Genomic DNA, 12,176 nt, shown 5'->3' on the forward strand with positions numbered 1-12,176 from the left:
TGATTAATTATGTAATGTAATGCATGTTATGTATTACAAAAGACTTGATCATTTTTAGGTATCAATGGAGAGGTGAAGAGTACCAGTAGCTGAATCTTTGGAGAATACCACTGAAGAGGACCTGGTTAAAACACCACACTCAGTGGCACTTTACCTGCTATAAGAAGTGCACCCAATAAACTGAATTTGGCAAGGCTGAAATGGAGGTACATCAACCATCAGAAAAAAGCTGAAGCTGCTGGGACAAGTGCTGGGTGTGGGCAAGAATTGCCTTATATTGAGAAGAACACCATCTTCTTCTGACCTAAACTGAAAGCACAAAGGCATCCATGAAGCACAGTTTCAACATGAGAGAGACTGAATGAAGCAGTCACTCTTTGTGAGAATGTTGCATGGAAAGGTGTTGGTGCATTGACCCAAAAGATACCCATGCATACACCACTGTGTATCCCACAGAGTGCTGCACCAAGAAAGTATCTAGTGTGTTGTCTCAAAAGAAAAAAAGCAATTTATGAACTCCAACTGAGTCACACACTTTGCAGTAGTAAAATCAGTATTTGTTTGTATTGCCTCAGAGGCTCTAATGGATGGGAAAGTGGTAGAGATGGTCAATGCAGAAGCTAAGTACAGAGAAATATGTACTTTGAAAGTGAAGAGAAATAAATGCTTAGCAGAAAGACTTATAAAGCAGTTATTGAACTGTGGAATATGGACATAGTTTTTAAGCAATCCAATCTGCTGAAATGAATCACTGTGTATGTCCTTAAAAGCAACAAAAAGTGTGGTGTGAGAAGTGAAAGCACTGATGTCAACAATAGTATGAAGATTCTAGGTGCAGCTACTATTTTTTTTTTTTAAACAGAAAAGCATTTTGTCCTGCAGTACATAAGCGTTTCAAGGATCCATAGCTGATGCCAAACCTGAAAAAATAATATCACATGACCTGTACTTCATTTTTAAGTAGTGCATTGATGGTTGCAGTGACTTCAGCACCAGCAAGCATGAAGGTAAGCAAGTGGAGCACAAAGCTGCCATTTTATCACAAAGCCTCATGGATGAGAGTTTGAGTGAAAGGCAGGTTTACAATATACACACGACAACTATGTGGTATATGCATAATCTACCACTACAAGTGGCTGTTGCTTTAGCAATTCATTCCAAAACCCATTCCTTGAGCAGCGTAGGCACTGCATTGGCTCCTCCACTGATTACAACAAACTACTCCAAGTTTTCCATGGTACCACCATTGATGTTGAAGAATTGCTTGAAGAATTTCATTGTTGCATGGCATAACGAAGCTGCTACCTCTCACCATTCAATGCCGTTTCTTCGTAGTTCCTGGGAGGAGGCTGACACTAAAATTATCTTGAATGGCATCAGTACCCCAGCGATACTACTAAATGCTGGATTTTTGCACAAGACACAGATGTTTTAGTGCTCTCTGTGAAATGCTATCCAAGATTTCTGCAAGATTGTTTGTGGCTGCTGCTGGGGAACAGAATTGTTGTATATCCCTCAGAAATGTGTTCCTATCCCTTGGACCATTAAAAACTGCACACTGCCAAGTTTCCATGCCCTTTCAGGATGTGACAATACTGGAAGGTTGGCAGAAAAGACCAAATTAACCTACTCAAAGGCATTTGATTCATCCTCCAAAGACTCTCCTTGCTCGAAACGGCTGAGACAGTCACTGATGAGGTCATAGATGCACTGGAGAGGTTCATATGTTGAGTTTACCATTTGAAAGCCAACATTACAGCACACGAACAGCTCTGTAGCTGGATGTTTTCCAAGAAGCAGATGGTGAAAAACTGCCATTGACAAGGGTCAAGAGGGAAAATTCCATGCAGTAGAATGATTCTAGGACATCCAGAAACTATCTTTTCCCCAGGGGCCATGAATGGGTCTTGGATTGATCATGTCAGTTATGTGTGAAATACCACGTGGTCCACAACCAGTCTTTCTGCTAATTAAATGCTGTGTGTCAAAAACCAGATGCTCAACACCCTGCAAATGTTTGGCCAGATGATGAGGATCAGTGTGATGTGTCTAGCAGTGAAGCCCTAGACTGAGATGACACTGATTAACAAATCGTTTGAGTCTTGCATGTCAAGGCTAACTTCATTAGGATCAGTGTCTCTTTATGTAAGCAATGCATAACTGTTTAAAAATCGATGTTTTTTTAATTATACTTTAACATTTTCTTGAATATAATATTTAGTTAATTGTTCTAGGTTTGTCATGTTTGGTACCCTTGTGTTTGCAGGAGAAAGGACTTTTGAAAGATACCCAAACTCAACCCATTTCCAGCAACATTGTATTAAAATTTCCACCAACCCGAGGAGCTTGGAAGCAGCAGGTCATCTCTCTCCCTCCGTCCTGCTGCAAAGTATGACACCATTGGAATTATGATTCTGTAGATTTTTACAAACCAGCTGACACCTCCCTTATCTTTCTGTTGCTAACTTGCCCACAAAATGAGATTTTACTACATTATGATCCTACACAAAAAATTAACTATATAATCCCTGTCTCTATTTTCATGGCTCAGGTACAGTGCAAGCAACCCTATTCTGTCCCTGTTCAACCCTGACCTAAAGGAACCACCTCTAGATTGGCACCACTGGAATAAGTATTAGATGTGGAGGCACTTTGTGTGGGCAGCTGTCCACTATGGACTGGACTGAGTCTGCCCAACTTGTGTAACAGATTTTTAAAAAATCTATAACTGGGGGGTGGGAAAAAAATCAAAACTTTTAAAATCCTGTGGGAGATCATCTGCTTTTTAGAGAAACACTGATTAAAAACTATCTGACCCATTTTTTAGTCAGTAGGAATTCTATAAGCCTGCACAGCAGCTGTTAGCAGAGAATTTGGAAAGATGGTTACTTCAAAGGCTCTGCAAAGAGAAGCAGAGAGTTTGAAACATCGCTTTCCAAACAGCCCGTTTTAGCTACTTTCAGTGCAAGTCTGAAGTACCTTGATTTTCAAATATTTTTCAGTTCTTAAAGATCTCTTAACATACATATTGTCGTAAGGGAGGGTAGATTTGCCAAATTCCAGTGTAGGCCTTTATATTAAATGACTGCACCGTCATAACCTGCATCAGCCAAACATGTCTATTTGTAATAAGAAGATATGATGCCTGTTATATTTGTTGTTCTAATATCACTATTTGACCTCAGAGGCAAATAGTGACCAAGGTGAAATCAATTCAATATATGCTTGAGACACAATGAATTTTGATCAAAACAAGAGGTGTCAGCACAGGCATTGTTACATATTTCTGAAGACATTCAGACCCTATTTGAAAATCTCTACATTATGAATCGTAAAAGTAATTTTTCCTGTGAAACTCAGATTTTAAGGGGGGACCTAAGTTAGAGGTCCAGAAAAAATATAACTAGCTTCCAATGATCTAATTAGGAAAAAGTCTAGCATATAGTTGGTTGATGGTTCAGAGGTAAATATGTCACTGAATTCTTCTGCTATCAGTCAAGATATAGTCCTTGGTATGCAGTGGCTGACTGGTTAATAATGTTACAGTATTCATTATTATTGATCTATGAGGAATTAGACAACACTAACTGAATTATTTCATCACTTTTCAGCCAATTATAAACCATAATCCTTGGCATGTAATAGTGCAGAATATACAGACTCAGACTTACTTCTACTGAGAATACATAAATCAGCTACTACGTGACTTTTAGCAATATTCCCTCAGCACATTTTTCTCCAAACAGTAAGTCGTAGGAAGGTTATGTCAAAGGAAGTCTAACCAAAGATCATTAGCAATACTTCATACTAATCCTTTTATTAAAAATTATATTATAGTACCTTAAATTTTGCACATTAGCTATTATTTGTAGTAGTAATAATGCTTTTCATGTATATGTGAATAAGGAATCCTATTTCAATTTAGCTTTAATTTATATCAGTGTATTATAGAATATTATGCTCTACATAAATGGGTCCTGCCTGATCTCAATCAGTAAAATAAATCCTGGTCACTGCACCATTGCCCTGATGAGCACAGCACACTTGTTTTGTATCAGCTAATTGGCAGGATTTAACAGAGAAACAGGCCAGGGTACAAGTATGTTTTGTGGAGAAATATTTGACGAGCCCTATTGATTATAGCCCTAACATACCTGGAGAAGCACATTATTAAAATGCAGATGTCTGATTCACTATTCTGTGAATTTAGAAAGTGCTTTCCCTGTAATGTTTTGCCAGTTACTTCAACAGAAGTAGGGGTTACGGGTTCAGGAGGGAGGTGCAGGGGATGCAGGGATTGGGGTGAAGGGGGCACAGTGCAGAGGTTAGGGACACAGGAGGGGGTGGTGTTGGGGTGCAGGAGGAGGGCAGGGGTTGGGGTGAAGATGGCACAGCGGGGGGGCAGAGGTTGAGAGTGAAGGGGATGTAAGGATTAGGGGTGTAGGAGGGGGAGCAGGCATTAGGGGCAAAGGGCACAGTGCAGGGGTTAGGGAGCCTATAGGGGACATGGGGAAATGGGGGGTGCACCACACCCATAGGGACTAGAGGCACCAAAATGCAAGTTCGCCTAGGGTGTCATTTTCCCTAAGGCTGGCCCTGTGCCTGGATCTGGCAAAGTTCATAACTAAACAAAACCATGGATTATGGTCTCTTTGCTTTATGGACATACATACAGTATCAGTCTCAGCTAGGGTTGCCAACTTTATTTGCGGAAAACAAAACGCCCTGCCCCACCCCTGCTCCCTCCCTCCATCACTTACTCACCCTCGCTCATGCACTCATTTTCACCAGGCTGGGGCAGGGGGTTGGAAGGCGGGAGGGCTCTGGCTGGGGGTGCAGGCTCTGGGGTGGCACTGGGGCTTTGGGCTGCAGGAGGGGGCTTCAGGTCTTAGCTAAGGGAGCCTGCCTTAGCCCCCGCTGCCGGTGGCTGACCGGAACCATCAGGATCCCTTTTCAATGGGGCATTCCCGTTGAAAACCCTAGTCTCAGCCCTGTAAATCAAATCTTGAAACAGAAGTGCTAATCTGGAAGCAACTGTCACAATTACATTGCGAATTCCATGCTTATAGTCTCTCAGGGGACTTCCAGATTAAATCTGGTCATTTTAAAAGTAGAAAATGGATCTTACTTAATTGCCAGCCCATCAGACTTAACCAGCAATCTGACAGACAAGCTGGGTTCCTTCTTGCTGAAATAATAAAGATGTTGCAGCTGGAACTTAGTTTATAATTCTGATGATGATATGTGAGCCAAAAAAAGAATCTAGTTCCCTCCTGAGAGCTCTGCAATGCTACCACTAAAAAAAAAAAGTGATCACTATTGAAAACCTAAATCTATCACTGTACCTGTCACAGAAGTAGGAAGAGTATTGGACTTTTTGAGCTGCTCTCTGCGTTCTAGTCTTGACACAGCCATTTCAATTTTCTTCTCGTCTTCCTGAGGTATAGGTTTCTGCAATACACTTGTTTTGCTGATATTGCTGCCTTTATTATCTGACTGATTGCTTACAGCGGCCTAGGATGGAGAAGGAAAAGTGTTAGATCAGAAACAGTCCACTATGTATTGTCTACTACAGTGGTTCTCAAGCAGGTTTCAGGGGGCCACCAAACAGGACTAGCGTTAGACTCGCTGGGGCCCAGGTCAGAAAGGCGAAGCCACACCGCATGGGGCTGAAGCCTGGGTCTCTGAGCCCGGCCACTTGGGGCTGAAGCCAAAGCCTGAGCAACTTAGTTTCAAGGGGGCCCCTGTGGCTTGGGGCCCCGGGCAATTGCCCTGCTTGCTACCCCTAATCCCAGCTCCTGGCTTTTTATATGCAGAAAACCAGTTGTTGCACAGGTGGGCTGTGGATTTTTTTATAGCATGTTGGGGGGACCTTGAAAAGAAAAAAGGTTGAGAACCCCCTGGTCTACTATATACAAATAAGAGATCTCATAATTGATGATATCCCAAATGATGGCCTATAGTGACAGCATCCCCAAATTAACAATGATGCTTTTACGTGCACATCTTTCATACATAATTGATGATAAAAACATGCAAAAGTCAGTGAAATTCATGAAGTGCTGGAGATCAGACTGAAATTCAGTAACAGTATACAACATTTTGTACTGAAAATTGATTTGCAATGTTCTTCATTTGTGCAAAGTTAAACCCCAGACTTATCACCTGATTTTACTGACTGTCACTTTAGCTTTTTATAAAATTTCAAAAACTGAACAGGAATTCAAACATAACTAAATCAAGAAATCTGTATTTAAAAAAAAGTTTTCTGGAGATTCTTTGTTTATTATTTTACATTATCTTTAGCGAGCTTCTCAGCCTGCTTTGCCTCTCTGGCTTGTCTCCTCTCCTCTCTGGTAGCTTGCTGCTCACGAAATCCCTTTTGCTTTTGTAGTGCTAATGTAATCCACAGGGGTTGTGCAGATTCAACTTTTTCCATCAATTTGGAGCCATCTAAAGAATGCCTGCTCTGGAGAACTGGCTTTTCTATAAGAAAAAGGAAAGGATAAGATTGGTTGTGTGCAATACAAAAGGTGTTCATTTTTCCTTAGTCCCTTAGTCCTAAAAAATAAAATACAGCAATATAGACAACAAACATTGTTTAAACACATTGAACTCAGTGTCAGCCTCTCAAGCATTTATCACATTCTGAAGCAGATTTGTTACTTATCAAGAAGAGACATTACAATAGTCCAGCCTTATACTTAGCAGGCCAAAGTCATCCTTGGTGTAACTTCACTGATCTTACTCCAGGCAGGAATTCAGCCTTGTACCCTAATTCTACCTATTTTGATTCTTAATCCCTTTAGACCAAATGTGCCCAGCTTTGCCTAAGTGTGGGCTCAAGTGACACCTTGCCATAAATGCTATTTGTATAAAATGGAGGCTAGCTGGGTAGTGCACAGAGACTGGTTGTCCCAGTATGCAATGCTTCATCTTAATCTGAACAATATCACAATGGAGGTCACATGCTGGAAACTGTAGTGTTTTCAGCTCCAACTTGTATTTCAAAGAAAATGGTAACTGTTGATCTCATGTAAGAACACACTGGGCCACATTTGGGCATCATAATGTAGGCCCACTTTTGACAACGGGACACAGTTCTGCACGGTCTCATATTTCTAGAGACTGATTTAGAGCCCCTACCATGGTAACAGCTTTCTGAAATTTTACAGGTTTGTGGAGGGTTGGTGATGGTGGTGGTGGTTGTTTTTTTAGTAATTAACTGCTGATGCTTAAATGCCATCATTTTCTTATAACACATAATCATAATTGTTTAGACAGAAGAAGAATCACTAGATATATAAAGTTGATATAAATGGCTTTCCTTCAAGAGCTTAAAAGTGAGAGTGACTAAACAAAAACATCCAAAATCCTACCCATAATGGTCAGGTTTTTCACTAGGTTTCCATTTAAAGCATCAGTTTGATTCCCCCCATAGAAAGCAGCTGGGATGAGAGTTTAGAGCATGGTAGGTGTTCACTTTTTCAAAAACTTCATTTGTTTACAATCTCATATCTTAAAATGGCCCAGTCTAGAAATGTCAAAACTTGTTTTATTCTTTTGGACTTGTAGAGCACTGGTGCCTTTGGCTATTTCTGGAAAGTATGCCATTTAACTGAGGAGTTATTTGATATGTTGCTTTGGAACCTTTGAGCAAACTGTTGTGCTTCTCAGGTTGGACAGCATAGAGTTTAGGAAGTCTACCACCAGATACTACATGCCTTTGAAATTCTGGATTGGAGCACAAACTCTGGGGGAGTCCTGAATTTAGCTCCCTCTCTGCTCTTCATTTTAGCAGCACATCTCCAACTAGTTTTCACACATCATCTGTACATCAAAAAGCTTAGGGGAAAACAAAAAATCTAAGGAAAATCCCCCAAATGGTTGTTTTGAAGATTGTAAGAACAGAGTAGCTATTTCAGGAAAAAGATTCATTCAGTGCATTATAAAATCATGTAGAACTTTCAAAAAGCAAACAATTGAAAGCCTTGGAATTCGGAGTTAAGTTTCCAGAGACAACTTGGATTCTGACTGTCCTACCCTGTGCCTCTGATCTGTCCTTACAGTGACACAGCACCTCATTCTACATTGCGACTATCCATTAAACCCCATCCTCAGCTGAACATAATAATGTACAAATTACATTCTCACTATGCTGGAGCTACAGGTCTCCTTCCACAGTGCAGCAACTGAAGAGCAATGGGACACAGGGAAGCTCTGACCATATCCCCTTTGCTGGCAACAGGTAAGAAAGATGGCTGAGGAGCCATTATACTGTCTCTCTGCCACTGCAGGGTCCCTCTATGATGGGATGTGTTTTATGGCAATCTGCCAGTGGTAGGGCACAAAGCCACTGCATTACAACAGGATCTAGACCATAGCAGTTTATTAAGATATGTACAAGCTGTCTGAAAAACGATACATGAAGGGTAGTGTAACATACCAATGGTTCCCAACCACTTCTCTGTTGCGGCACACCTTCAGAATTTTAATTATTTTGAGGCACACCATCATATTGTCTGCAAATGAACTGGCCTCCTTATCACCTCGGTTTAAGCTGTTTACCACCCTTGCCATTCACAGTCTGTAGGGGCTGTGTGCTGGGAGGGGTGTAGCTCAGGTGCAGGAAGGGGATAGCTAGTGGCTGTGTGCAGAGAGGGGTGTCACTGAGGGTGCAGGCAGGGGCTGTGTCTGAGGGGGTGCTGCTGCTACAGGTGCTAGCCATGTGATCAGTCCTTAGTTGGCACAGTGGAGGCTGCTCCATTCCTTGTGGTCATGTGAACACTGAACTAGGCAGGGCCATGCCGTCCTACAGTCCCCATGGCCATGGGCACCCAGTGGTTTGCAGCACAGAGGACTATATTTCTGAGCTTATGGTTGTTACCCAGCCCAGGTGGAGAAACTGATCTGGATACACAGAGCAGCTAGTGTAGCCGCTCCTCTCCCCACCCTCAAATGTTCCTCTGTGCCGCTGTAGGGGGCTCTGGTCAGCCCACGCCTCTAGAGGAGCCGGGCCTTAGAGTGAGAGCAAGGCCAAATGGAAGTAAGAAATCTGTGTCCCCCCCCCCCCCATGCATGCGTTGCCTTGGCAACTTATCCATTTTGGGGGTTAACGCCCCCATCTCTGCCCATGCAGGGGGGCAGGTGCCCCCCATCCTCCCTAAATGGTGCCCCAGCCCCCCTCAGTTCTGCCCTCACCCTCCACCAGTCCAGCCCCCACCTCACCCCAATTCTGCCCCACCCCCCCTCACACCCGACCCCCAAGTTCAGCCCCCTTCCTCTCCTGAGCTTTTCCCCCCTCCCAATCCTGAGGAGGAGGGCTGCAGGAGGGATGGGGAGAGAGTGGAGCTGATCAGTTGCTCACAAGAGGGGATTAGGGAGGAGAGGGAGATTGAGCTCCAATTGGTTGCTCTACCTCTGGAGGAGGTGGGGCAATGAGGCAGGCAGCCAATCAGAAGGCAGCTTTCCCCACTTTCTTTCCCCGTCCCATCCCCACTCCACATACAGTTTTTTAAAAAATTCTGCAGCACAACCGTTCGGGCCTAATGGCACACCAGTTGGGAAACACTGATTTAGTCTGACCTGCACACTGCAAAGCACAGAACCTCACCTACCCACTCCCGTAATAACCCCTAACCCCTAATTGCAGTTCTTAAATCATTGCTTAAAGTAGGGCTGCCAAACAATTAAAAAATTAATGGTGAGATTAAAAAAAATAGTCATGATTTATTGCAGCTTTAATTGCACTGTTAATAATAGAATACCATTTAAATATTTTTAGATGTTTTCCATATTTTCAAATATATTGACTTCAATTACAACACAGAATACAAAGTGTACAGTGCTCACTTTGTTATTTTTTATTACAGATATTTGCACTGTAAAAATAACAAAATAAATATTTTTCAATTCACCTCATACAAGTTCCGTAGTGCAATCTCTTTATCATGAAAGTGTAACTTATACATGCAGATTTTTTTTTACGTAACTGCAATAAAAAATTAAAGAATGTAAAACTTTAGCACTTACAAGTCTACTGAGTCCTACTTCTTGTTCAGCCAATTGTTAAGACAAATAAGTTTGTTTACTCTTACAGGAGATAATGCTGCCCGCTTCTTATTTACAATGTAACCTGAAAGTGAGATCAGGCATTCACATGGCACTGTTGTAGCTAGCACTGCAAGGATTTATGTGCCAGATATACTAAACATTTGTATGCTGTTTCATGCTTTGACCACCATTCCAGAGGACATGCTTCCATGCTGATGACTGGTTCTGTCTGATAACGATCCACAGCAGTGCGGACTGATGCACATTCATTTTCATCATCTGAGTCAGATGCCACCAACAGAAGCTTGATTTTCTTTTTTGGTGGTTCAGGTTTTGTAGTTTCCGCATCAGAGTGTTGCTCTTTTCAGACTTCTGACAGCTTGTTCCACACCTCGTCCCTCAGATTTTGAAAGGCATTTCAGATTCTTAAACCTTGGGTCAAGTGCTGTAGCTATCTTTAGAAATCTCATATTGGTACCTTCTTTGCATTTTGTCAAATCTGCAGCGAAAGTATTCTTAAATAGAATAACATATGCTGGGTCATCATCTGAGACTGCCATAACACAAAATATATGGCAGAATCCGGGTAAAACCATGGAGCAGGAGACATACAATTCTCCCCCACAGTGTTCAGTCACAAATTTAATTAACACTTTTTTTTTTTTTTTTTTTTTTAAAACAAGGATCATCAACATGGAAGCATGTCCTCTGGAATAGTGGTAGGGGCATACGAACATTTAGCATATCTGGCACATAAATACTTCGTAACGTGGGTTACAATAGTGCCATGCGAGCACCTGTTCTCACTTTCAGGTGATACTGTTAATAAGAAGCGGACAGCAATATCTCCCGTAGATGTAAACAAACTTGTCTGTCTTAGCTATTGGTTGAACAAGAAGTAGGACTGAGTGGACTTGTAGGTTCTCAAGTTTTATATTGTTTTGTTTTTGAGTGCAGTCATGTAAAAAAATTAATTCTACATTTGTAAGTTGCATTTCCATGCTAAAGAGATTGCACTACCGTACTTGTATGAGGTAAACTGAAAATACTATTTGTTTTGTTTACAAATATTTGCACTGTAAAAAGATAATCAAAATAATACTATAAAGTGAGCATTGTACACTTTGTATTATGTGTTGTAATAGAAATTAATATATTTAAAATTTAAATTGGTATTATATTATTGTTTAATAGTGCAATTAAATAGCGATTAATCACAAATAATTTTTTAATCTAGTTAATTAGTTTTGCACTAATTACTTGGGTTAACTGCAATTAATTGATAGCCCCACTTTAAAGACTTCAAGTTACAGAGAATCCACCATTTGCACTTGTTTAAACTTGCAAGTGACCCATGTCCCATGCTGCAGAGGAAGGCAAAAAACCCCCAGGGTCTCTACCAATCTGACACGGGGGGAAATTCCTTCCCGATCCCAAATATGATGATCAGTTAGACCCTGAACATGTGGGCAAGGCTCACCAGCCAGACACCTGGGAAATAATTCCCTGTAGTAACTCAGAGCCCTCCCCATCTAGTATCCCATCACTGGCCATTGGAGATATTTGCTGCTAGCAATCACAGATCAGCTACACGCCGTTGTAGGCAGCCTCACCATACCATCCCCTCCATAAACTTATCAAGCTCAGTCTTGAAGCCAGAAGGTTTTTTGCCCTCCATTGTTCCCCTTGGACGTCTGTTCCCAGAACTTCACTCATCTGATGGTTAGAAACCTTCTCCTAATTTCAAGTCTAAACTTGTTGGCCAGTTTATATCCATTTGTTCTTGTGTCTACATTGGCGCTTAACTTAAATAACTCCTCTCCCTCCCTAGTATTCATCCCTTTGATGCATTTAGAGAGAGCAATCATATCTCCCCTCAGCCTTCTTTTGGTTAGTCTAAACAAGTTTCCTCTCATAAGATAGGCTTTCTATTCCTCGCATCATCTTAGTAGCTCTTCTCTGCACCTGTTTAAGTTTGAATTAATCTTTCTTAAACAGGGGAGACCAGAATTGCACACTATTCCAGATGAGGTCTGACCAGTGCCTTGTATAATGATACTAACACTTCCCTGTCTCTACTGGAAAAACCTCTCCTTGGACTGCATTAACCTTTTTTTCACATC

At 41.5% G+C, this 12,176-nt stretch overlaps 2 protein-coding genes across 6 annotated transcripts in view; one reads left to right on the top strand and one right to left on the bottom strand.

Annotated features, from left to right (window-relative positions):
* The window catches only part of AASDH (aminoadipate-semialdehyde dehydrogenase), a 58,116-nt gene extending 50,027 nt beyond the window's left edge, over positions 1–8,089 (top strand). Inside the window, exon 18 of one of the 2 annotated variants that reach the window (XR_004645923.1) lies at positions 8,070–8,089. The gene's annotated coding sequence lies outside the window, so the exon portion shown is untranslated. Of the gene's footprint in view, positions 1–58; positions 3,847–8,069 lie in introns of those variants that run through there. The other variant, XM_034772268.1, reaches the window with a different exon arrangement.
* Positions 1–12,176, bottom strand: part of CRACD (capping protein inhibiting regulator of actin dynamics) — a 221,209-nt gene that overhangs the window by 1,827 nt on the left and 207,206 nt on the right. For all 4 annotated transcript variants that reach the window (XM_034772261.1, XM_034772262.1, XM_034772260.1 and 1 more), the window contains 2 exons: positions 6,296–6,486; positions 5,346–5,514 (listed from right to left, as the gene is read on the bottom strand). In XM_034772261.1, coding sequence (XP_034628152.1) covers positions 5,346–5,514; positions 6,296–6,486 — 360 coding nt within the window. The remainder of the gene's footprint in view (positions 1–5,345; positions 5,515–6,295; positions 6,487–12,176) is intronic.

This window comes from Trachemys scripta, chromosome 5 (assembly GCF_013100865.1).
Source record: "Trachemys scripta elegans isolate TJP31775 chromosome 5, CAS_Tse_1.0, whole genome shotgun sequence".
NCBI lineage: Eukaryota > Metazoa > Chordata > Testudines > Emydidae > Trachemys > Trachemys scripta.